The 27,593-nt window shown below is 41.7% G+C and overlaps 2 protein-coding genes and 1 long non-coding RNA gene across 5 annotated transcripts in view; all 3 read left to right on the forward strand.

Annotated features, from left to right (window-relative positions):
• LOC308308743 (protein NLRC3-like) overlaps nt 1–27,593 on the forward strand; it is a gene marked incomplete at its 3' end in the record, with an annotated part of 95,346 nt that overhangs the window by 30,321 nt on the left and 37,432 nt on the right. The gene's annotated exons all lie outside the window — the stretch shown is intronic.
• Nucleotides 1,106–6,327, forward strand: LOC308309073. The gene is made up of 4 exons (XR_013963305.1): nt 1,106–1,685; nt 1,809–1,863; nt 2,809–2,950; nt 4,473–6,327. It is a non-coding gene; the product is annotated as an uncharacterized lncRNA (long non-coding RNA).
• Nucleotides 23,919–26,650, forward strand: LOC308309072 (uncharacterized protein). Of its 3 annotated transcripts, none has more exons than XM_080754535.1 (9): nt 23,919–24,096; nt 24,283–24,354; nt 24,601–24,657; nt 24,806–24,876; nt 25,000–25,077; nt 25,191–25,270; nt 25,422–25,508; nt 25,616–25,693; nt 25,925–26,650. In XM_080754535.1, the coding sequence occupies exons 6-9, from the start codon at nt 25,232–25,234 to the stop codon at nt 26,027–26,029; spliced, it is 309 nt and encodes a 102-aa protein (XP_080610661.1). In that variant the 5' UTR covers nt 23,919–24,096; nt 24,283–24,354; nt 24,601–24,657; nt 24,806–24,876; nt 25,000–25,077; nt 25,191–25,231; the 3' UTR covers nt 26,030–26,650. The 3 variants fall into 3 exon arrangements, with proteins under 3 accessions (XP_080610661.1, XP_080610663.1, XP_080610662.1); XM_080754537.1 differs by having other exon boundaries at nt 24,604–24,657; XM_080754536.1 differs by lacking the exon at nt 23,919–24,096 and having other exon boundaries at nt 24,134–24,354.

A 27,593-nucleotide genomic window follows, 5' to 3' on the forward strand; every position in this document is an offset into this window, starting at 1 on the left:
TTCTCGACACTGACTCATTGCTCTGTGTCCCGCGACTGCGGACTGGATCCCATCGTTCATTTAAAAGAGCCTTTCAAGAGAGTCGAATCGTTCGCGAATGTCTCATCTCTACTGTGTGCTGCTTGCGACGGGGGCCGGGGCAGAGTTGGCCTAGCGGAGAAGTTTTATTTGTTTTAACGGTGTTATGTGTGCACTGCTGTGCCTGCTTGACGTGCTTGTTACCCTTAATGTGAATATTAAGCCACACTGTGGCTTGTGAAAGCGTTTCAATTGTAGGCCACGTTGATTATTAAATAATAAAAATACAACGTGCGCTGCGCTGCACGTCTCGCTCATCATTCTGCACGTTTATGCGCCTGGAAAATAGCAGATCTACAAGCTCACAACGCGTCTCGGATGCGAGGCATTGTGAGCTTGTAGATCAGCGAACGTCGCTCGACACCTACTATACAGGTCTATTGATATGCAAATAGGCTTGTTTCTTTGTTAAACAGTTGTCGAGGTGAGGGGGGTGCGAGACCCAAGACTGTTCCACACTGCGCTGTCGCGCATCATTGGATTGTTACACCAACTTTCGTGCCTGAATTTATTGGCGACCAGCATCAGCAATGTCGCATAGTTGATGACGTCTGTATTCACCAGCGAATACCGCCACCTATAGGACCGGGACGTATATTGCTAGTGGTCTCCATGGAGGCCAGAAGGTCTGCCAATGTGAATGCTGGCCAGCGTGAACCAGCAACCGTTTTCAGAATCAGTTCTAATCAAACGGATTGCAGTGTGAATCCGCAGACTCAAGACAGAGTTGAGATTGAAAGCAAATAAAGACCTAAAACGTGACAGACTACATCATGTGATATCTATACCGGTATGTGTGAAGATAGCCTCACCACACTGTGAGCAGGGTTGGAACCTGTGCAGGGAAACCCCATGCGAGTTCAAGTCATGTCTTTATTAGGACCAGTCATTCTCACAGAGCCTTGAGTCTTTCAGGACAGACATGTGAAAACGAGTTTTGTTGTGACTTGGACTACTCCTCTACTGTGAGGTTTGGCTTCAAGACTCGACCGGACTCGGGACTTGAAAGCTTAAAGGGGAGCTCCGGTCGTTTTCAAGGGCTTTTGTAATCCCATAATATGATATTCGAACTTGGAAAACAAAAAAGAATTTTATTTTGGATGTACATTTACATTTTTTTGGAAACGCGAAGCTATGACCTCACTTCCTACAGCACCTCCTACAGCACCCATAATCCTTTGCGCAAGCAGCGCTTGGAGAGAGACGAGAGCCAAAGCTAAGCTAACAGCGTAACCATGATAACATCCTCGCTGCGTTGCTGTTTTAGTTTGTTTGTGCTGTTGCTGTTGGTTGGAAGTCACGTAGTAAGAAGATGGGATGTTATGACCGCAGTGATGCTGAGCAGTTGTAGAAGTTTTGAAACGTGTGCAACTGTGTCGGTGAAACAACATGGCATTGTTGTTTTACCGTGGTGTGATGATTGAATGAAGCCGAGCGACGGAGCGAGCCCCGGGTGCTGCTGCACAGAGATGTAATGGCAGGATTGATGGACACAATGCAAAGCTAAGAAAACAAAGACCACAATAAAGGAGAACGCGGTTCCATCTGTATTCCCCCAAATACGGTGAATGGACAACTGCTGCCTTGTAAAAAGAAGCAGAACATAGGTATGTACTGTATGTTTGGAATTAAAATGCCACTCTACGAAACATAATGTATAATGTACAAGCAAAGGTTGCAACTTGATTCATGTTTGTAACACTTATTGTGTTGTCATCTCTTGTCTTTAGAATCATCCATCTAATGGGTGGAGAGGCTTCATATCAAGGTGTATTCTTTCAAGAGGTAGGACTACCTTTAGGCTATTGTTATTGCTAGCGATGCTACTCTTTAGCCTGTAACAGCATTGCGGTTCCAACATTAATGTAAATGTGCGGGGCACCCACAAGTGGTGAGATAAAAGTCAACAGAGGGGACTGTATTATAATGTATATGAATCGACAAACAACCCCTCCCCCAGTGGCTGCACAGTAATTATGATGTAACGTGAGCTATAATAAATGATGATGATGATGACAATACCCTCTGATTCCTAGTGTAGGCAACCAAACGTTGGGTACTTACAACTGTGAAGTGTGTGAATCACTAGAATATATTTTATTCAGACAAACTCATAAACAAACTGAATCCACATAACTCCACTAAAACACATAGCAGTACTGTAACACTCCCCTTCCCTCATTGACCATACATGAAGCTAGATCGCATTGTTTTTTGTTTTTTTTACTGATTAGGTGCGTGGTCTAAATGTTATTGTTTTTCTAGATTGATATTCCTATGCATTTGTTATATTGTTGTTGATGTACTGACATTATCCTATTATATTGATATATTACCTGCTTATTGTAAATCGCTTTGGATTAAAATCTGCTAAATGCCTGAATTGTAATCATCCAGCACTTTTGCCAGTTACTTTTTATTCTTTTGTACTACACTGTAGTATAAAGTAGGGTTTAAACTTACAAACAAAAAACTGTTTAAATATGGAGATAAGAGGTTTGTGCCCGAGAGCAACCCCCCAACATTACTTGAAAGAAGGTAAAATGCAGTGTTACTGTTGTTAGCTTATAGATCTGTTCTTTTTTTAGCAAACTGGTTTAGGATTCTCATTATTGCATGGTGTGATTACTAGAAATGGGGTAAAAGCTATGGCAACATTTTGAAATGTCATTGTAAAAAATCTGTTTACCCTGAAACTTTTTTCCTCCTCTTTGTCTATAATTGCATAAGGTGCTGACACATCACATAATCCACCGTCCAAGATGATGTCCATAGCAGTCATGCGGGAAGACAGCGGTACAACTGTCTACATCGCCCTTTGAATGAAGAGATCAGGCATTGACACTAAGGCTTGCACACCTGCCCCCGGCAGGTAAATAAAACGTCAGGGCAGGTGAAGTTGGCTTTCAGGTTGCCCGACAGGGCAAGTGCGCTCATTTGAGAGGGGACACAAATGTCTATAAACACAACACGAGATATCTGTCTAAACACCTGAACGTGGCCAGTGCGCTGTGTCTTCTGGTCTGTGGAATGTAAAATAAGAGCACTATTTACCTATAATGTGCTGTTTTTACTGTTGCTACATTAAAAAATATAAAATAACAAGTGTGAAACCATAGACATATTCAATCATAGCTAAAGTATTTGGTATTTGGATTCGGAGGTATTGAGGTATGACATTTTATCGCACAGCCCCAGAAAGTAAAGAAATAAGTGTTAAATTGCGGTAATTAAAATCGTACCTATCATTTTATAATGGACGATTTACTTTTCGGGCAAGTGGGCATTACCTTCGGGCAAGTAGAACATGACCTGTACTTGCCCGATGGGCAAGTGCCTCTGAGACCTTAGTGTCAACCCCTGGAGATGCCGTAGAAGAAGCAGCTTACTAGGAACTCCCAGGAATATTATTTACTCTCTCGATTCATACAGCAATGTGATCTAATTTTTCAATATTAGACTACTCTAAAGCCTCTTTCAACTCTAATGTTGCCTTGCCTGCTCTGTACACTAAGTCATGAGCTTGTTATTTTAATAAGTCAAATTGGGAAATAAAATAAAAGTGTGAGAATAATTTTCCAATTCCTAGGGAGAAAAATAATCATTTACAAGAATCGTGCAGCCCTTCTGCAGATATAAGTGTCTGCTAAATTTCTAAATTAGATCAGCTAACACAGGGAACATGTCAGAACCCTAAAACATCCGGGACAACCATGTCCTAGCTCTGGTCCAGAGTGTCAGCGATTCTCACTGACACTCTGACAAGCGGCTGACTCAAAGACTAGACCAGGATTTCTATACCCCTACGAGGGCTCAACTTAGGTCAATAAACTAAACTACTTTACTACTCACTTAACCAAAGGTAGTTTTGTGTTGTTGAAAGTCTATTCTCCACGGTGGGAAGCCTCTCAACCCCACCCACTCTGTAAAATACATTATTTTTGTGATGAAATAAAACGCATCCAACTCTGACCGCCGCTTATTTCCAGGTTGTCTGCGGTGGCTTGACGTGGATGCATTTTATTTCATGACAAAAATAATGTATTTTACAGAGTGGGTGGGGTGCTGAGAGGTTTCCCACCGAGGAGAATAGACTTTCAACAACGCAAAACTACCTTTGGTTAGGTGAGTAGCAAAGTAGTTTAGTTTATTTTGACTGAAGTTGAGCCCTCAAACAAGAAATCCTTGTCTAGTCTTTGAGTCACCCGCCTGTCAGAGCATCAGTGAGAATCGCTGACGCTCTGGACCAGAACTACACGTCCCAGACTCTTCTCACTTCTGGCTCCCAAACTGTAGAACGAACTTGCACCTCAGTCTTCCTTTTTCAATTATATTTATTGTATCCTCACCTGTATTACGTGATGTGCATGTTGTTTACATTTATGTTCATACAGGTGCTGTTGAAGCCTTCCACAGTGCTCAAATGCATGCGATTCTGCGCTTCCTGTCCTACATCGCAGTCCTGTCTACATCGCCTTCAGAAGAGATGCGGAAGAAGTGGAACTTACAGTTCCAACCTGGCAGCACACACAATCTTGATGCATACATCGAAATGATCTTGTTTAAAAAATATTAGACTACTAACACTACTCTAACCCCTCTTGCAAATTTAGTTTTGCCTCTGTTGAGAATTGATAGAATGTCATTTGATGGCCGGAGAGTATTGTGAGCTTGTTATTGAAATAAGTCAAATTGGGAAACAAGATGAGAATAGTGTGAGAATAATTGTTCCAATTCGTAGGACTAGGGAGCAAAATAATTATACTTTATCAAGAAGCGTGCCCTTCTGCAGACTAAGTTTCTGCTAAATTATATCAGCTAACAAGGAAGCTGTTCAAACCTTCCCTAATCCATCCAGGACAACGCTCCACAGGTCCTAGCTCTGGTCCATAGCGTTAATGGAGTTCTCCCTAACGTTATGTTCCTCTACCTTCCGCTCCGGCTTGGCAAAACTGGAAAGCCGTCTCGTCTGGTCCCAAAATAACAAAAACTGTTTCGCCCCTCACCAAACCAAAGGTATCAGTGGGGAGTGAAAGTTTACTCTCCTTGGTAGACGCAGTCTGGGCCCCCACCACGCACACTTAATACATTTCAAGGGTGAAATGATGAATATTCCACCGGATGGAGACACTCTTTATGGTTCCAACGTCGTAGAGCTGAATAACACCCAACGAGACTAATGCTCTGTTAATGTGGTCCTCTAACCTGTGCGGAAGTACTGAGCTGGCAATGTGATGGCGAGGACAAATAGTAAAAAAATAGAAATTATGTCTCCATCTGTTGGAATATTTTTCATTTCGCCCTAGAAATATATTTTAAGCGTGTGGTGGGGGCTCAGATTGCGTTCACTAAGTAGAGTAAGCTTTCAACACCCCACTGATACCTTTGGTTTGGTGAGGGGCGAAACAGTTTTTGTTATTTTCTGACCAGACGAGACGGCTTTCCGGTTTTGCCAAGCCGGAGCGAAGTTAGGGAGAACTCCACTAACGCTATGGACCAGAGCTAGTGAGCTACACAGGGTCCCAGACTCCACCTTAGCCCTTGCAGGCTTATGCAAAGGTTAAAATGTAATTTAGATAACATTGTATGGAACCTATGCCAGGTTCATTTGTAGACCTGGCATTGTGTGTATACTTTCAATGTAAAAATGTTTTTGATATATTATACTATTTAGACTGACCCTTACCTGTGCTATTTGAAGTGCATGTTGTGTACATTTATATGTTCATACACGTACCTTAATACATGCAGAGATCCTACTCATCCTACACTGGCATGAGAGAACGAGGCATGCTTGCAGTCAACACATTTTGTCCATGTCTTTGTCAGTAGTATCTATGAAGCTACCTTCCTTCTGTAAAGATACATCCATTCCATTCTACCTGTCCTTTGTATGACAGCACAAACTCTTAGAACAATAACTGTTTCAATTTCAGGTGGACTCCACACACCAAAAAGGCATACTACAGGCGAACAAAGAATCACATTGTGAATAAAAACAATATAGGCTATTACATTGTCATGAGCTTTTTTGGTTTAATCCTTGCAAACTGTCATATTTTAGATGTCATTCAAGTATTTTTTTATGCCTGCCTTTATCACCCATTATTTGCTGGACTAGAGCAGTGGTTCTTAACCTTTTCAAGCCGTGACCCCCAAAGCAACTGAACTGGGGACCCCCACCCTGATAAGCACTTAGACTGTAGGAGTTGAGGTACAGTATTACATCCGCTTGTTTCCGTTCCACAGATAAATATTGTGAAACTAGCCGATCTACAAGCTCAAACTCCCAGACTCAAAGGTTGAGAACCACTGGACTACAGTAATGCTCTGAAACAGAAGTACTTGCCACTGTTTGTTAAACTGCACAGGCTACAATCGACAATTTGATTGTACTGTGTTTACTGTGTTACAAATAGCAGGTTCACACAGCACTCAATACAGTAAAAACAGAAAAGAAGGAAAATCAAATGTATTGAATCTATTTTATTATATATTATGACAAGGGAAGGATCAGATATTTTCACATCTCTATGCATTTGTTATGTATAATACAATATAATGATGCCAGGGTAAGAAGACGTCGACTCTCCACTTGCGACGACTCTCCAGGACACTCCAAACGATACTGCAGTGCCTGCAGTGAGAAGAAGAAAAGACTGTAACATGTTGCATTGTCTCTGTCACTCACAAAGGGTTCATCGCCATACCAGCTTAGCAATTAGTCACTTATCTCCCAGACTCCCTCCCCAGTCAGAGTTGTGCAGGATGTAATTTGCTGCAAATTAGGTGACTTCATTTAATTGACCATGTTTAAAATATATATTTGAAATAAAAATCCTGTGTCACACTTCTGCTAGTGTGCCCACCCTCCCCTGTGCCAATGTTGGCACTCGTGCCTAAGGTTACCTACCCCTGGTGTACATTTTTGTCATGCACATACAAATATTAAATATTACCAGAGACAGATCTGCTAGACCTAAATAGTAGCCTACTAGTGCTCTCTATTTTTTGAGAGCAGTGGTGTAAGTAGTACTTGTAAAATGTTGTACTTTGTACTGTATTTGTACTTTGAATATTTCCAGCTTTCTGTACTTGTACTTTATAGTACTTGTACTCCATTACAATTATTTGAAAATGTCAGTTACTTTGCACATAAATGATTATATTATAAAACCTAATTAATCAACTTTAGCCCTATTTTATACCCACTTACCCAGGCTATCTGAAAATAGATGATCTACAAGCTCACAATGCGTTGATGCGATGTGTTGTGAGTTTGTGGATCTGCCATTTTCAAACATTTTGTACTTTTAAAGTATATTTTGATGCCAGTACTTTTACTTCTTACAGAACGTTTCTATGCAGTATTGATAGCCTACTTTTACTCAAGTATCTTTGTCCTTTTTCCATCTCTGTCAGAGTGTACAAATGGAACCAAATGGACACGTAGGAGGTACTAGAAAATAAAAGGTTTGAGAACCACAGTACTAGTGGACTCCTAATGTGAAATACTAGTAAAATCAGTGCCATCATACATATTCTAAAGAAAACGTACAGGCTTTACATTCAGTAATTGGGATTAAAATAAGAACGTGTATGCCAGGACACATTGATGATGACACACACATACACAAACAAGTTATACATGAATGAAACATACCATTGTGTTTCGGTTGTCTCCTCCAGTTCAATTTAGGGATCCTAGCAGCAAGAAGTAGTAGTATTCTGCCCAACAAAGGTGGGCAGAATAACTTGGGTGCAGAGAATGGTCATACAACAGTGTGTCTGTATGATGTTAGCGTAGTGGAGTCCCAGCTGGCAGACGCACGTCTTTTCTCTCTGGTTCCCGTCGCTGTTTTTTTTTCTTCTTTTTTTTCCTTCTTCTAATCTAATGTATAGCCTACTCCAGTTCATATAAAAAGTAGTTCTAACGAAGATTCTGCCAGCAAGTCCCTATGTCAGTAGAAAACGTGTCTGAAACAACCATACTGTTTGTTGTTGTTGTGTTAATGCTAGCTAGTGTTGAGGGGGGGGGCTACGGCAACCGCACCGGGTCAAATCCCATTGTAGTTTCAGTAGCTTACGGACCATCGTCTAGCTACGTCATAGCTTCGGGAACCCAGGCTTTCCATTGGCCAAAATAGTCTATGACGTAGCTAGACGATGGACCCCTAGCGGCCACAGAACAGTAATGTAAGGAAATAGACGCATTTTAGCATGAACGTAGCTGACTAAAAGAACACAGACTTGGTTGAAAACCGGCGAACTACTCCTTTAAGTACTATGTTACAAGTAGAAAGTCCCGAATTCAAAATTTACTTGAGTATTAAGTACAAAAGTATTGGCATCAACATACTTAAAAGGACTAAAAGTAAACTAACAAAATGTTTAAAAATAGCAGATCTACAAGCTCACAACAGTCACAATGCGACGCTTTGTGTGAGCTTGTAGATCGGCTATTTTCAAATATCCAAGGTATAAAATAAGGATAAAGTGGTTTATGTATGTTTTAACATATCATAATTTATATCTGCAAACTAAGTAACTAGTAACTATAATTTTCAAATAAATGTAGTGGAGTAAAAGTACAACATTTGGATCCCAGATGTAGTGGAGTAGAAGTAAAAGTATTGGAAATCGGAAATACTCACCTTAAAGTAAAGTACAAAATAATACCTCAAAACGTAAGTACAGTACTTAGGTAAAAGTAGTTACTTTACACCACTGCAGTGCAGATAGGAGGGTTTTACCTAGAAATAGTAGATAGCCAGGTTTTCATTTTCCCATCCCAACCAACAAAGTGAAATTTTCGCGAAATTTTCACGCTAACAGTTATAATGAGGAGATGAGAGGTTATGTGATGTGTGATGGTGTGATGTGTGATGTGTGTCTGCCTCCATGCAGGTAATAAGAGTGATCTGGAGTCAGAGCGTCAGGTTCGCTTCCAGGAGGCCTGCTGTCTGGCCAGGGAGAGAGGAGTCCTGGCTGCACTGGAGACCTCTGCTAAGGTGCACGGACACACACACACACACACACACACACACGCACGCACGCACACACACACACGCACACACACGCACGCACGCACGCACATGCACACACGCATTCAATCCCTCTAATTCTACCTCTCTGTTCATTCCTTCGTTTCTCTCTCTCTCTCCCTCCGGACTCCCTCCGTCTTCACTCTCTACACCTCTCTCTCTCTCTCTCTCTCTCTCTCTCTCTCTCTCTCTCTCTCTGTCTCTGTTGTCTACTGTTGACTCTGTTGCAATAGCAACAGTTTTCTTATATTTATTAATTTTTATAAGCTTGTGAAGCAAAAAATCACACCAGTGTGAAGTGAGTGGTGCTGGTGATGGTGATGGACCCACATGACATCGAGGATATCAGTATTTGATACCATGGGAAACAGTTTACAGTTTACAGTTTAGGCATTTAGCAGACGCTTTTAATCCAAAGCGACTTACAATAAGCAGATAACATCACAATAATAAACAAGATAATATGTCAGTACATCATCAACAATATAACAAATGCAAATGGATATCTATCTAGAAAAAACACAATATAAACAAAGTTCTAAAAACCTAAAAACAAAAACAAATGCTAACTAGCTTCATGTTTGGTCATTGATTTTTTCTGTAGTGCTAAGAGTTTAGGTGGAGTCTGAAAAGGTGAGTCTTCAGTCCACGGCGAAAGCAAGCGAGTGAGTCCGTTGTTCTAAGTGCGACAGGGAGTTTATTCCACAACTTGGGGGCCAGGAGGGCAAACTGTCTCGGACGAGTGGATTTTTGCCCTGGAGTTTTTAGCGAGGGTTCTGTCAGCATCCCTGTGTTGGCTGATCTAAGTGAACGGGTGGGGGTGTAGGAAACACATGGACATACGCACTAACTCAAGTATTGGAGCAGTTAGCACCGCTCAATAATATTTCTTGTCTGCTATTTCCCTTTGTGTCGCTACCCAATTGCTGTATCTCACAGTACATCGTTTTACTCTGTACCGTAACTGCTGTGCTTCCTCTGGTGACTGCGTCTCACCAACCCGCTGTGTTTCCTCTCTCTCCGTGCAGGAGAGCCAGAACGTGCAGGACGCCTTCCTGCTGATGGCCCGGGAGCTCATGTCCCGCAACGGCCTCAGCGTCCACCAGGAGGAGCCGGGGAGCTCGCCACGCGTCCTCCTCCGAGCCGATTCCAGGCCCGTCAACGGAGCGGCCGCCGCCTACACGCCCTCCGATGGAGAGAAGAGGAACTGCTGCTGACAGGATGAGAGAGAGAAATGGAGACAGAGACAGAAAGAGACAAACACAGACAGATAAACAGACAGAAAGACAGACAGACAGACAGACAGGGATAGTCATTTGGTGACGTCCCGGACAGTGCATGCCGTCAGCAAACAAGACTTAAAGGGAGATCCGCAAAAAAACTGTTAAAACGACTGAGGCGCGCCGCCCAAAGCGGACCTGAGCCTCGAGAGGCACCGCCAAGTGAGCCACTATGCTAGCGAACCATTAGGCTAGCGAGTCGCCGTGCCGAGCGTTGCAAAGTAAATGGTAAATGGGATATGTCCCGATATGGACAGAATCGTAGACAGAAATGGAACCGTATTGCGTGACAGGAACTTAAATGCTGAACCTGTGAAGTAGGTTTCGTGCTGTCATTTTCTCGACAAAAAGAGGACGCATCTGGAACCAGAAGAGAAAACAAACTGTCAACTAACTAACCACACAAACCCTGACCAGTGTCCCCCAGGGGTCTATGCATGATACCCTCCTTTTTTTTACCCTCTATGGCCAAAATGTCTTTGCCAAAACGTGGAGCTCTACGTACTAAGAACGCTTCGCAACGGGACGGAACAGAGTGTGAACATTGATATTTTCACTGAATGTTGACCGCTAAGGATTAGAGGTGCAGACGATGTACTGTACTTGATGTTCACATCAAAAGAAGACGATACAAACTCATAAAAGTACATTCTCGTGTTTATGGAGTGTTCAAAACACCCTCTGAGTAAACTTTATATGAGTTACAGTAAAATGAAGACTTTGGCTCTTCCGTCCACCAAAACAACTTTGCTTCCAGAACTGGTTCTGTTCTAGAGTCCTGGAACCGCGTTTCTTTCACAGAACCGGCTGTGAGCCGACTTTCCCTCCAGTTTTAAACAGTTTTTTTAACTGTCTGTGGAATACAGTAGCCTCATGGCCTGTCCAAAGTGTCCATTTCACTGGGGGAAATTAAAGTACAACGCTGCCCAAAATAACATCTAGGCCAATGTTCCTACTTATATTGATCCCAAATGACTGTCCATGGGGTCTATTAGGCAGAAATGCCCCTGTTTCCCCAGTTTCCCCAGCAGAACCCAGCAGCCCTCATAGCATAGAGTGGAGCCCATGAGCCTATTGCTTTTACACTATTTGCTGCGGTCAAAAGTGTGTGGTTTCATTTATCAATCTGTTATTAGTTGTCGCTACACACGCATGCCATCATTATCCCACACGAGCCACCACACTCTGCTAAACAGATCATGCTGTTATCTGTTTTGTCCCGGAAGAATAACAAGTATACTTTTTTGTTTTGTTCCAATTCCGAAGCCCAATTTTTTGTATTCTTAACAAATGTAATTTTCGGTGGAATTAAGCGGTTCCAAATTGTTGTCGAGGAAGAAAGAACAGTGTCACACAGTGTCTGAGGACTTGATTGTGTAAGAGGTGATTTCTCGGAAAGAGAAAGTCAGCTTGCTCGGAAACCAAATGGTGACGTTGTAAACGTTCCTGCGACGTTCCTTTGTTTGCTCGTGCATGCCAGGAGGGTGACAGCTGCCACTCTGGACAGAGCAGTGAGATTAGATTAGAGATTAGATCAAAGTATTGTGAAAGTCTCGTTGGTACACGTTTCTTTTTGTGTAATCATTTGTATTGGCCTTTTCCGTGTGCATTCAGAGTCAAAGGAACAGTTTTACATTCAGTGACATCTACATTCTACAGTCCACTTTTTTTTTAAATGTATTATAAACCCATTTTTTCTGCATATGAGATTTAGCCTTTCAGACCCAAAACCTTTTCGTTATCGTTGGATAAGATTTTGTCCACGATTCTTAATTATTCCCAAACCGTTCGTGGCTATTATAGACACACCCTTTTGGCATGGCAAGGCATGAGGAAATAAACAATAGGCTATACTGTAGTTACAGGTTTGTTGTTGTTGTTTTGTTTAAGCAGCAAGCCAACATGCTGTTAAGGGGCATATTCTGGAAGGCCTAGGTTTCATGCAATGACAGCGAGGAAATGGCCATGTCCCTTTCACACAGACTGTCTGTGTGGAGAGGTAAATACAATTATGTGAAAAGGACATTAATTGTGTGCTGGCTATTTTCTCACTCTTGGGATATTGTTGAGCTGTGAACCTTGAGACATTTGTTTAATCTGAAGTAAAGCTGGCATTCTGCTTTGCAATGCTTTGTCTAAGTTGCAAAACCTTTCGTCAGCCAGCAGGTGTCCTACCATGAACACGTGATCAAAATGTCTCTGTGTTAGGTCTGTCTGACCGCTGTGCCAAAAATATTACCTGAAAGTGAAGATGAGGCTGCGTTTTAACCTGGAATTATTTTATACTTTAGCTTTTGAAAAATAGCAGATCTACAAGCTCGGGTCTAAAGTCATGAAAATGTGTGCAACTCTTTGAATATAATGTACTTTTAAAGCGGACATCTGTAACTCAAATGTTGTTTCTGGGAGGTCCCTGCAAACTAAACATTTTGAGATGGGGGTCCGTGACCAAATACCTATCATTTTAGGGGTCCTTGACATGAAAACGTGCCGCCCTGTGAGCTTGTATAGGCCTATCTGCAATATTTTATGTTTAAAGCTTAAAATAGTGGTTGGGGTTGGAAACATAATAAGCCACTTAAATTTTTTTTGCTGGGGACCTGGAACCGCCTCAAAGGACCCCACTTTGAGAAATTTGTCATTTGAGAATATGACGCGCTGTGTTGTTTTGCTGCTACTGTGTGTTTTCTTTTTTTGTATATGAATTATGTATGCAGTGTGAGTGCGTTTAACACTGTGAATTAATATGTTTAACATGATGCCTGCTGTCACAATTGTCAAAAGAATGTCCTTTGTTGTAACTATTAGAATGTCTTATATGAATGGAGTATCATTTTACTATGAAGTCATAATAAATTAATTCTGATATTCATTATGATAAAATATGACATAAAGTTCTAAAGATGGTCCGTGGAAGGTTTCACATTTTCTGTTTTACACATCATGTTCTTATTTTGATCATGAGACCCAAATAATGAATGTCAAGTCATGCACTGATTCACTATGACACATTATGAGTGCAACTACTAGGCTACTGGTGGTTCTCAACTGTTTCATTGGCAAGGACCCCCATAGCACAGGGAACCAAATGGACCCATACTGGTAATATTATTGTCTAGTCATTTTGTATGTGTGTGGCAAAATTTTAATTTTGAGAACAAATGTAAAATAAAAACACCACAAGCCAACATGGTGATGACCCTTGGGCCCCCTTCTGAAAATATTGTGCCATGCAGGGACCTTCAGATGATTCCAAATGTTCAATCAATCAAAACTATGTAAGATTATACAGTATATATACATTTATATTACTAATCGTACATAGTTTTGATTGATTGATTGATTGATCGATTGATTGAAACATTTATTCAAATTTGCATGTAGGAAAAGGTAAAGTTTCATGACAGTTCACTGGTGTAAGGTCAACTAAAAGGATACGCCCAAGAAAGCCTATGGCTTGTTTCAATTGAGATCTTTTTTTAAGTCATTTAACATTGAATGACAGACAGATAGAACACAGTACTATGCAGAACATATCATCAGAAAAACTTTTGTAAAAAAACACAATTGAAATGACTGGATATGAGAGATTAAGTTGTTACAAGTACAGGTAGAGTGGTGGTATGATAAAGTTCTTAAAGACATTTACACAATCTATGTTCTTAGCAGCAGTGTAGTGTTGGTTTTGACAGTGTGGAGTCTCCGCCACTAGTGGGCACCCCAGATCAGGTGAAAATGTTGATGGCAGGAGTCAGCACCTACTGTAGCATTCAAGGCCGATTATCAATTCACAGACTTGGGGAGTATAGACTTCCCTCCTTGGGAGTTCAGACTAGCAAGTTCTCCTCTGTAGCATGATTTAATTTGTTTTATCACTACTCTAATAGCGATGTTTCTATGGTAGGCAAATTACGAGGGCAACTGAACTTAGAAAACTCAATGTCATGTGTATGGAAATCCCTGGAGCATGTGAATTATTGTTGTTTATTCGAAAGCCCCTCACAAAGAACCTTATTTACCTGTTGTAAGGGGAACTGACTCTTTGATTAAGCAACAAATATTGTGTTTTAAACCGTAACTATTTGACTGTGTGTTTGCTAGGGCTCAGACTTAACAACAGATACAATTCCATTTAGTTTTAGTCATATTTTAGTCATCTGAAATGTTTTACTTGCAGTCTAGTTTTAGTCAACTAAATACCATATTAGATGTTATCCGAGTACATCTACAGTTGATTTGGTCGACTAATGGCATCATAAAAACTAGACTAAAATGAAAATAGCCGATCTACAAGCTCAATTGTGAGCTTGTAGATCAACTATTTTCATTTTAGTCTAGTTTTTTTTTATTTGTTGAGGAAATGTTCAATATATTTAGTCTTAGCTTCAGTCATCATATCTTATTGTTTTAGTTTTAGTTTAGTTTTCATCTGTGAAAAAGGGTAGTCGACTGACATTTTTCATCCTAGTTTAAGTCGACAAAATCAACACTGAGAGGCACTAAAGAAGGGGGACTGAGCATTGGTTAGACCTCCCATTGGTTAGACCATTGGTTTTACTGAGGTTAGGGTTAGGGTTAGGTTTAGGTTTAGGTTTAGTTGGTCTAACCAAAGGGAGGTCTAACCAATGCCATGTGGAACCTCGATGTCCATATTTGGACAAATCCCAGTTATGATTGCGTAGAAATAGAAAGCAATGCCATACAAACACATGATGTCTAATAAAGTGGATAAATAAGTAGACTTATTTATCCACTTATTTATCCGCCATAATTCAGAGTGGACAGCCCTTTTGTGCCCAGCCCATATATGGAGATATCTGTATCTGTCGGTCCTTGTTGATTTTATGGCCATATATGGAGTTCTCTGATGTCATCATTATATGGGTTGGATCGGCAGTTCTGGACAGCTGGATATGCCTATTTAGCCTAGCAGCATTTCAGTCGGATCAGCGATTCTGGACAACTGCCTATGCAAAAGACGCCGGCACTGCTCTCCCTCAAGTCCTCGTGGATGCCTGTATACAGTAGCTGTAGCCTTATAGCTATATCCTTATAGGTGTCAGAGGCAACTATATACCTACGGTACTGTGTAACTGATGCTGAGTTTCAGACAGCAGGATTTAGCACAGATTACCCAGTCGCTGATGTTTTTCGGCATTCACCGGCAGAGCCCCTGGTCTGAGGCAAATCGGGGTTTCCTCCCCAAGGTTTTGCTGTTACCCGGCCCCTGCCAGTGTCCTGTGTTTGTCCAGAATGTGTTAGTCTGTCTGTGTGTCTGTCTGTCTGTCTGTCTGTCTGACTGTGGGCATAGGCTTGGCTCCTGGCTTTCCAGATTAGCGCACCTGTCTCTGGTCATCTCATCCCACTCACCTGGCTGCCATATCCTCATCTACCTCCGCTCCATAAAAGCCCTGGTCTCCTCATGGTGTGCTGCCAGATCGTTTTCACGATCTATGTGTGGTAATGCTTCTATCCAGTTATTCCTAGTATTGTTTTGTCTACATAGTGTATTCCTGCAGTCAGAAGCGGCGATTACGGTGGGCAGTCGGCGCCCCCGGTGTGCTGAGCGCCTCACAGTAAAATACATTTCTACTAATTACCCATCAACCCATGTGTCGGCAGTGTGTCAGGAGGGGAGACAACAACAAAACAAAATGAACAGAAAGAAAGCAAGTGGGGCGCAAAACAAGAGGAAGAAGGAAGAAAGGGCAAAAAAATTGGAATCATATCCAAAATTGACATCTTTTTTTACCGGTGGCGCTGCCGCAGCGGCCGCGCGCGCCAGCCCCGAGTCTAATGTTACCGGTACCAGTGACGGTCCGGCGGTTCCGCGATCCGGGGATGATGATTCAGATCATGGGGAAATGGAGCAGGATCCACAGCCACCTGCCGAGCCTGCCCAGGACGAAGTGGTGGTGGCTGGCTCTTCTGGAGCGCAAGCTGCTGGAACGCAGCAGCCCGAAGCCGTAAGTGAAAATGATGATGATGATGATGATGATCATGAAGTGATTGAGCCAATGGAGGGCGAGGGCGAAAAAGACAGTGACAGTGAGACAGAGACTGCAGAGGTCATTTTATCTCTATCTGATGACCCCGCATTGTGGCCAAAACGAATCACTGACTCTGTCAGGACAGAGCTCGTTAAAAGAGGCCCAGAGCAAATTATGGAATATAGTTTCCCACAAAATACTGAGTCCCCTCCTCGGCGATTTCACAAAAATTACTATTTCATTACACTCAATAATGGAGAACAAATAAAGAGAACGTGGCTAATGTACTCAAAATCTGAGGATAGGGTTTTCTGTTTTTGTTGCTTGCTTTTCGGGAAACGTGACATCACTCTGTCAAATGAGGGATATGATGGATGGAAACACGTCGGGGATATTCTAAAATCTCACGAGCAATCAAAAGCACACACCCGTTGTATGGAAGCGTGGCACACGCTCAAGATTGGCATGGCTACTATGAAGACAGTGGACTGGCAACATATGGATCTAATAGAGAGAGAAAAAACATACTGGAGAGAAGTGCTGGGCAGAATTATCTCCATCGTCTGCCATTTAGCTGAACGCAACATGGCCTTTCGTGGGACGGACATGGGGGGGGGGCGCATCATAGGTACACTGCCCAGAGCGTCAGAGCCTGTTCCCCCGGGCCTGCCTGCAGTACTGTGTTCCTGTTTTTTGCTCACCTTGTTTTTGGTTGTGGACTTTTACTCCTGCTTTTCCTTCTCTTCATTGCCTGCCTACCTGCTTCCTGTCTGCCAACCACCTCCACTCTGCTTTTGGGTCTGCAGGTTTTGTTAATCGTGACAGTATGAATATCTATCTGACAGACAGAGATGTGATAAGCAATAAGGATGAAGTGTGCAGCCCCTGAATTGGGACACAGCTATAAGGTTTCTATTCACATGCAGTTTTAATCCCAGTAATATTGTACTAGATTGAGATGGATTAGAATGTCACAGAATGTGAGTTAGTGAGGATTGTATGCCATTTTCTCAGGAGAGAAATGCGAAATAACTTAATTTAAACAACTTATTTTGCATTCCTTGATGAGTTCCCAACACACAACACACATGATGGAAGTCCAAAAACAGGATGGGCTGAACACACACAAATGCTGTTTCCCGCACGCGTACACTACATTGTTTTCCTGATAGACAGTAAACACAAACGGGCCACACCGGAATTACAAAAGGAATCAAAGCAACGCATGAATGATTGGAAGAGCATTTAGAAATAGAGCTACATTTATTAAGGAAAACAGACAATCAGTTTAAACTAACTAACAAAATAAACTGATGGTCTCACAGTGTTCTACGTGAATTCACGTTTGTTTGTTTTGTTACTTAACATGCGAACAACAAGCTCAATATTCTGGTCCAGTTTTAAATGTCTACATGTACAATAACATTACCATTGTCGCAAATTGCTTGCTCAGGGTGGGGGCCTCAGACCTGTGAGGTATCCGCTCGGGTTCTCTCGAGGGGGTACCTCATGGGTACAGGTTCTGCTCGGGTTCTCTCTCTCTGCTCCCCCCACCCCCCCTCCCCTTACCTCCCCCCTTTCCCTCCCCTTCCCCTCCCCCCTACACACGCATGTGCATGCAGCGCCTGTGTGTGTGTGCGTTCGTTCGTTGCTTCGTTCGTTCGTTCGTTCTTGCACATGTGCATGCAGGACCTGTGTATGTGTGTGCGTGTGTCCCTTGTATCTCCCTCCCTCCCCCCCTTTCCCTTGTCTCTCCCTCTCTCCACCTCCCTCTCTCCCACGGCTCTTTAGCCTTTGTAAAGTGTCTTGAGATAACTTGTTATGATTTGACACTTTAATAAAATTGAATTGAATTTAATTGAACTGAATAACAATGAGTAATAATATGGTACATTATTCAGTAGAATATTTAAATATACAGGTGGACAGAACTCTTAGAGTACAAGATAAGACATGCCTCTTTGAACACAAACACAGATTGTCTACAGCAGGTCGACGAGTGGTGTAGTTTACACATTGCTCTTGCACACTTTATTTTGATTAGAAAATATTCTTCCCATATCTTACACACCTCTAATTTAGATTTATGAAAATAATTTTGTGCAGATACATTGTTGTTGTGTCTCCACGACCTCACAACTAATTCTAAACTCCAGGACTTGTCATTGTGTCCAAAGAGTGATAGACTTTCATCTGTTCTGTCGATGAATTCATTATAATTATAACAGACTGCCATATAGAAACCTCAGTAATATTCTACCTCCCAGTAACAACGTTCAGACAGACCCTCATAACACAACACCTGAGGTTGACTTGTGAATCTAGCTGCATTCTCCCAGTAATTCATGGGTACTATTGTTTCAGTTATCTTCCTGGACTCTGACACATGGAGGTGTTTGTATACTGTGTTCCGGTCCAGGGACAGTGCACAGGGCAAAGATCTTTGCCAGGCCTGGTTGTCTGCCCAGGGTAGTGGGTGGTTGTGGGTTGCAACCGTCAGGACAAAGCAGGATACATCTGCAGGGGGCACGGCCGCCGATAGTGGGGGGTAAAGGGTACTCTTTTCCCCAACGGGACTCAGGAGTTTGTGTAGGAAAGATTTGGGGCGCACTTGCCACTGTCAGCTACGGTAGGCAGGCTGTGATATCATTACGTTTCCACTGTGGAATCTTGGAATCTCATTGGGTGAAGATGGCCGCGCATATCACGTGCCATTGATCAACTTCGCTATTCGCTCTGATACTAGGGTATGATGTTGTTTTAGGCGGAAGCATACGTTTTGTTTGCAGAACAAGCTACCGAGTGAACGCTGGACTCCGAGTCCAAGACCGGTTTGAGTAAACATTAATTTATTGGAAACATATGGACTAACACATGGCAAGGAGTTTGCGGGTCGGTAGATACCGTTTGGACAATGCGGTCAGCACCTTATTGCATTTGTACATGTTTGGAGCAGAACATGGACAGAAGGACTCTGCCAGCAAGAGCGTCCCTGTTCGCCGTTATAAAAAAAATAGGAACATCTTGTCTCGCAAGTTATCATGCTTTATATAAACCCTATTATATTAAGCCTAACCGGTTTTGCCGCCGCGTAGAACCACTTTTAACATTTTTTTTACTTGTGAATGAATAATTTCCTGTGAAAAAAAGAAGAAAAAAAGAAGGAAAAAAAATCATTTTTTGGCCTGCACTGCGCACGGGTAAATAACGGAGGGGGGCAGGCCATGGAGGGGGGCCCAGCTCTTTGATCTTGACCCCCTTCCTAAAAATCTGTACGACGAGCCTGGCAGGGGGAAATAGAGTTTGAACAACATACTGTATGGTGCAACTGTTTTCAAACAGTGCGTTCTATATCCCAACATGCCAGTTTGGAGGTTGTGTGCATTTCTTTGTAAGAAATATTCACACAGGTTTGTGAAAGCAATTACTGTCAAATGGTATGGAGAGACAAAACCCTGTTTGGCAGTTATTGTTACATGGTTCATCATTTCCAGTATAGGCCTACCCGTGAAATAGTTTGTTTCTTTGTTGTTTAGAGGCCCTGCAATGCGTGATTCAAATTTGGTGGGATTGGAAAAATGGGTTACAAAAAATTATGGGATTAAGATTTAGTTAAAAATATATATAAATATGCTTAACATAACCTTCGAGCCAATGTTATTTTATTCAAGGTTGATTTTAATCAACTGCAAGGCCCAGCGATGCTTTTTGGCAAAAAAAAATTAAAATGGGAGAGAGAACTGAATATAGAACTGTCAGACGAGTGGTGGGCACACGCCTTACACAGAGTCAACTCAACTACTTCATGCGCCCGCCTCAGTTTGATTCAACTCAAAGTTGTACACAGAGCCCATCTTAGTAAAGCTAGGGTAGCTGAAATGTACCCTGAGGCTGACTCAAGGTGTGATCGTTGTGCTCAGCCACAAGCACACCTGACACACATGTACTGGTCGTGCCCGCATTTGCAGCGATTTTGGTCGTTGGTGTTTGGCACACTGTCTGAAATTCTTGAAACCACGTTACAACCATGTCCATTGATGGCCATATTCGGCACACCACTAAACTCTCTACAAGTTACAAATCAAAAAATGGAAATGATCGCTTTTGCAATGCTACTAGCTAAAAGAAGAATTTTGCTAGCCTGGAAGTCTCCAATACCTCCTTCTCACTCAATTTGGCTCAATGATGTGATGTACTTTTTAAGTCTGGAGAAAATCAAGTTCTCTCTAAGAGGAACTACTGAGGGCTTTTATGAAGCATGGAGACCATTTATTGAACACTTTAATTCATTAGAAGAATAGGTAAACATTTCTCAGGTGCATTTGCACACAATGGACATGATTGGTGGCCGTGGCGGACAGTGTCTCTTTCACTGATGACGGACTGTGACCCATGATGTGACCCACATTTTTGTTTTGTCTGGTTTTGTTTTGTTTTGTCCTGTTTTGTTTTGGTTTGTCTTGTTTTGCTTTTAAGTTGTTATTGTATGTTATGTTGTTGCCATGTTTTGTTCTGCTGCGTGGCGATTGCTCGTCACGTGCAATGTGCTTTTAAAAAAAGAAAAAGAAAAAAGGATTACATAACATTACATGTAATGTAAAGTATATCCAATAAAAATTATATAAAAAAAATCTATATATATATATATTTTTTTTTTAAATGTTTTAGTTTTCCTATTCTTTTTTCACATTAACATCACGTTAAATCCTATTGTTTAGTATTACAAGTCCATTATCCACAATTTTTATGAAAAATATATCCCCAAAATGCAAACATTACAGTTTCCTCTGATTAGGACTCCTACAACACCATCTGATTTTTTTTTTCTTTTTTGCAAGTATAAAATTAATTTGGGTCTTGCAGGGTTGGAGTAGTTCACCCCCAAAATGACTTTTTTCTATTGATTAGTCACACCATGGGAGACTTGAGTTCAATAAAAAATGTTGTATTCGTTCCATTCATAAGACAAAAAATATATATATATTATAGTATATTTTAAAAACCAGCATTGATTCTGGATGGGCCCGAAATGCATTTGGGTCAGAATCAATGGTGGTACATTTTGGGTCAAGGGTCAAGTCAATTTACCCCCATTGATTCTCACACAAATGCATTTGGGTCCCCTTCCAGGGCCTTGTATTTGGGTCCCCATCCAGGCCCATGCATTTGGGTCCCCATCCAGAATCAATGGGGGTAAATTTACTATAGTATTATACTTTTTTTTTGTCTTAGGAATGTGACAAATACAAAAAAATATTATTGGACTCAACTCTCCATGGCGTGAGTAATTAATAGAAAACAAGTCATTTTGGGGGTGAACTACTCCTTTAAGGTTGTTGTGGTGCCCACTCTTCCTACATAGATCTGGACATTGAACACACAGCCTGACACGGTACGCACACACCTGCCCTCAATCATCCCTCACTGTGTGTGTGTGTGTGTGTGTGTGTGTGTGTGTGTGTGTGTGTGTGTGTGTGTGTGTGTGTGTGTGTGTGTGTGTGTGTGTGTGTGTGTGTGCGTGCGAAGCAATAAGTCAGTTGCAAAGTCCACACACAGGTGTGTCAGGTTGTTTTATTATCAGAGTGACAGATTGTTCAGGCTCCATTTTGACTCGACTGCTGGAAACAGAAGAACCTTTATGGGGTTATTATTAGGCCAATACTAATTCGTATTCGTACTTTGCCTTTTTTTTACTCGTAAACATTTTTACCAAAAAAACTATACGTAAACAAATTAATTGGAAAAAAATATCCGTAAAAAAAAAAAAAGTATGAATGTTTTTGGGGAAGCTGCAGTGATTATAATGCCAAAACAAAAAAACAAGACAAAATACGAATATTTTCTTACTGATTTACGAGTGGTTTTGTTGGTTACTTCATCACGAATGCTTTCGTCATCTCACGCACACGAATCTGTATCACGCGCACACGAATGCATGCCTGGAATCAAACGGCCAATAATCACGTGATCAGCAGAGAGCCAATGGAGTGCGGCCTTTCCCACTAGCCAATCATAATTCTCCATTCTTGGCAGCGGTTGCCATGTCTGGTAAAAGTGAGTAATCTCTGCTTTCTGTTGTTTGTTCCTCACATAATATGCCCTATATAAAACCTATATCCACACGATATTTGTTTTTAAACTATTGACTAAATTGACTAATCAATCATTTTTATACATTAAATAAAATAGAAATGCATATATTATTAATACACACGATAAAAGCACTGATAAAGGTAATAGCCTAATGTATTTTATTATTCTGTCATTTAATGTTGTAGGAATTGATAGATAGGCTACCCCAGTGTAAAAAAACACCCCAACATCTTTTTTATTTCTCTTTTTAGTTGACCTTGTATCACTGAACTGTAGCTGTCTTGTACTTTTCTTTTTAATACTTTTAGTATAGTATTCAAGCAGAAGGGGGAAGGGGCGGGCGCGCAGAGGCGTTTTGTGTACTTCCGGTTCGTCCACAGACAGTGTTGTGTTGTTGTCGTCTTCGTTAGATAAAAATGCTTTCTTTTCACTTTTTTCTACTTTTATCACTTGTCAAAATACGTTTTATTTGGATGCTTCATCATTTTACCGTTCATTTTTTTTGTTAGTGTTGTCATCGGTTTTTATTTATAAAAGGGAAACGTATGTAACTATGCTACAGTCTTCACAGCAGAGCCGACAGACAGAGAAAGGTAAGATAACGTCGCTATTATTATCATAAAATACAGCAATCTATCTATTAAAACGTTTGTTAAATGTGCTTAGCAGTAGTGTCTTTTAGGGTTTAGTCCGGGGTCTTTATTTGATGTAAAGAAAGTTTAATATTAACGCTAGCCTCATTAGCATCTTAGCTCCGTCTATAATAGGCTACTACATCATTACGGGTCCATAAAGGGTCCATTTGGTTCCATCTGGACACAAACGTACCATTACATTAAGCTGCCAGCACAACAACTTCTATAGAGTGTCAATGGAACCAAATGGACCCTTAACGGGTCCATAAAGGGTCCATTTGGTTCCATCTGGACAAAAACGTACCATTACGTGTGGTAAAAGTACTCAATATTTACTTTAAGTACAAATATCAATAATGTAATGTAGAAATACTCTTTTACAAGTAAAAGTCTGGAATTCAAAATGTACTTGATAAAATGGCTAAAGTGTTGGCATCAAAATGTACTTAAAGTGCCAAAAGTAAAAGTACTCTATGCAGAATGTCCCATTTCAAATATTTTGAAAATGGCAGATCTACATGCTCACAATGAGTCGCACTGTGAGCTTGCATTGGAGTAAATGTACTCCAAAGGCACTCAGCTTGTTGTGTATTAAAGTACAATAATTTTGATCTGTGATATAGAGGAGTACAAGTATTGGAAATTGGAAATAATTCAGCTTGTAGTGGAGTAAAAGTAAAATATTTGGATCTGAGATATAGTGGATTAAAAGTATTGGAAATTGATAATACTCTAGTCAAGTACAAATACCTCAATATTGTACTCAAGTACAGTACTTAAGAAAATGTACTTAATTTCTTTACACCATTGTGTTACCCTTGATTTTAACCCTGTATTCTCCTTTTATTTTCAGTATAACATTTCAGGATGATGTATTCTATGGAGGAGCTGTGTGCTTTGGTTAGCGTCAAGTATGTCAGGGGCAGACATGACGAGGCAGAGACTGTACTAGAGAGCAGTGAAAGCAGCGAAGAAGGTTTGTGGGATAAAAAAAAATAGAAAGAAAAATAGGAATAAGTCAGCTCAGTTTAATGATGTGTGTAGTGATTCTGGCTGTGGTGCAACTTGTGTGATTAATTTGGAAATCAAAGTGTTTTAATCATGAATTACAATAATTAGCTGCTGTATTCAGTGTTCTAATGATAATCTGTATCTTTCCAAGATGCACTTGATTGTGACCAAGTTGATGCTGCCAGTGCTGGGTCAGCTGTTTTGATTCAATCTGGGAGTGAAGGTATGTGGTGTGGTGTGTTATGAATTATAGTGCATAGAAACACATATGTGTGGTTTTGTATTGTACCTGCTGTCCTAGTTACAAATCCCTAAACATGCACTAAGTACCCATTTTGAATTGTTGCTGTACTAGTTTCAAACATAGTATTATTACCTTAACACAAATTGTTAATCAGTATCTGCTGTAGTATCACAATCTTAAAAAGTAGCCATTTCATTAATTTGTGTGACCTTTTTCCCCTTTCAGCAGGAGAAGCAGCAGGAGAAGCAGTTGTGGAGGACTCATCAATTGAGGAGATTGAAGGTTTGTCTTTGTCGCACGCACACACACCCACTGAGAGAGAAGTAAGGTTTGTGGTAAAACAGATTAAGGGCAAAGGATGCAACATCTTGGCAATGTAATTTCTACTTTGCATTCACTGTACATTGTGTTTCTCTTATGTTTTTACCAGAGGGTTTGATTCATCATGGAACCTTAAATTAGAGTTGGATAATCCTGGTGCTGCTGAATCTGGATATGAAGGTAATATTAATAGCTGTATAGAGTCTTTCATACAAAAACATGACGCACACATGTGACACTTTGCATTATTGTCAATGCTGCATGTTTTCTATTTGACATTCAGTCTCTTCTCTTTTTCTGCAGCAGAAGTTGTTGCGCCTCACTCAAATGAGGGAGGCGAAGAAGGAATTGAGGATGACTACTTAAGTGGGGAAGAAGAAGGTTGGTGTAAAACTAACAAGTGCCAGGGAACCGAGGCTATTGGCCAGAGCAAAGCCTGACACTGAATTGCAGGTGTGTTAACATTGCATTCATTTTGTTTCTTTCTTTCCCAGATCCACTCGACCACTAACCCTAACATCTAAACGTGACCAACATGGTGATTCTTCTGGTGCTGCTGAATCTGGATATGAAGGTATTATTATTAATAATCACTGTAATAAACACAAATAGTGACTGCTGAATGTTGCATTTTCATTTTTTTCCTTCAGAATCATACTGTACATGACCAGAAAGCGCCTCACACTTAATGTGAGAACATCTCATATTTCTTTTCTGTTCTTTAGGTGCAGACAGAGTTGAGCCGGACTCAAATGTGGAGGATGAAGATTCTGAAGGAGTTGAGGATGACGACACAAGTGGGGACGAAGAAGGTTTGTGTACAACCAGGCTTAAGTCAGCCAGAGCAAAGAATGCAAAGTCCTAGCAACACTGAATTATGTCAACGTGTGCATTCTGTTTGTTCCTCTTTCTTTCCCAGATCCGCTTGATCGAAACTGGACACCTGAACGTGACCAACATGGTGATTCTCCTGGTGAATCGGAATCTGGAAATGAAGGTGTTGTTGTCATTATTAATATGGACACATTGATGCACATGTGTGTAATGTAGTATCTTGCATGGTGCATGTTTGCTATTTAACTCTTTTCTTTCAACTACACATCCATACAGTACACATGTACATACCCACACAGATGTGCACGCAAGGGGCTGCACAGATACACACAGAGAGACTCGCACACTAATGGTCTGAATGACAAATCTTCTCTCTTTTTGTGACACAATATAGGACTTGAGGTGGAAGAAGACTCCTCAGGTGTTGATGCTGGTCTCTGTAGGAAGAGGAGAAATCCAGAGGGCTGGAAGAACAACATCCAGAAGAGGCGTAGAATGATAGGCCAGTCATATCTGGCCTAGGAAGAATAGAGAGTCAGTGTTAAAGGAGGGAAGAAAAATGGGTGTGTCATGTCAGTCTGCAGCCGGCCACAGGTCCAGTAAACTGCACTGCAGAGAAGTGGAAGAGTCGAAGCGAGAAGAGATCTTCAAGTACTTCTGGGAGAAATTAGACTGAGAGAGGAGAGGAAGATTTATGTTGCATCATTGGTAGAGGTGAGCAGTGTAAAGCGACGGAGGACAGGAGCAGAGAAATCCAGGAGGTCGGCATCCATTTTCTGTCACCTTGTCGTAGATGGCAGGAGACTCGGAGTGTGCCAACGCATGTTCCTGTCAACCCTAGGCTTGAAGCAGTGGTCTTTTTTGAAGTGGGTAGGAAGAAGAGGGAAAAGCCCTACTGAGGAAGATAAGCAGAAGCGGGTGAGGGTAAGGAAAGAGGAGTCTGACTTCTTGAAGACCTTCCTTCTGGACCTTCCAAAAGTTCCCTCGCACTACTGCCGGTCCTCGTCCTCTAAGATGTTAGCCTGCTTCCAGACCAGAGACCCCGCCCACTCTCAGAGTGGACTCTTTCTCTGGTCTGGAGCTGAGTACAGGAATCACTTTTTATTTTCGGCTGCTCCAATGAGCGCGGGGGGTGGGGGGTGGGTCTAACGAATATCCAATCCGCGCAGCAGTTGAAATGATTCAAACGAAGTTCACACACAGGCAGGCTGAGGAAGGCACACACACACACACGCACGCGCTGAGTTCACCAAGCTGTTTATGTTGATTACATGTTTCTGGTTGCAGTTCTGTCACTGGCACAGACAGAGACACACACACAATCACACACACACAGTCCGCGACCGTGCGTCGCGTCCACCGTGCGTGTCGATCACTCGCGCGCGCTCGCAAAAAAGTCCCTCCCTGTAAATCGCTTAGAATAGAGCACAGTTTCAGACTAAAGCGTGAGCTGAGTCTGAGATCAGGCTACTAAGATGTACCTGGAGCCTGTGTTCAAGTCCATCAATCACCTCCATGCAGAGTATATCCGTTCCAGTGCAGACCATGGCATCCAGGCGCTGTCAAGGCAAGTGTTCACCAGAATGTTTAATGTTTGAATTACTCTCTTTTTCACCCGAAGAAAGACCAGTGTGATACCTGCTGTGCGTTCAAGGCTGGGAACATTGAGGCTGCCACATGGAAGGAGCACTGCAACAAAAAGGACACTGCACAAGCCATGAAGCAGAAGGACAAAGACGAGGCAGGTGAGAAGACCTTGGTGACATGCATGGATCTTCAGGGGCTCCTGCTCTGCTCCAAGCTACAGGCCTCATCCCTCTATTTCAAGACCAAGCTCTGTGTCCATAACTTTACCATGTATGACATGACTTCACATGATGCATCAAATTACTTATGGCACGAGGGTGAAGCTGGTCTCTCTGCCAACGAGTTTGCTTCGTGCATCGTGCACTTCCTCGAAGAACATCCCTCTTATGATGAGTACATCCTGTGCACAGTGTGATTGAGAGAAGACTGAGGAACAGAGACATCTGCGTTCCAGCTGAGTATGTCGTTGCCATCCG

Source organism: Nannobrachium achirus (assembly GCF_963921795.1).
Source record: "Nannobrachium achirus genome assembly, chromosome: 23".
Taxonomy (NCBI): domain Eukaryota; kingdom Metazoa; phylum Chordata; class Actinopteri; order Myctophiformes; family Myctophidae; genus Nannobrachium; species Nannobrachium achirus.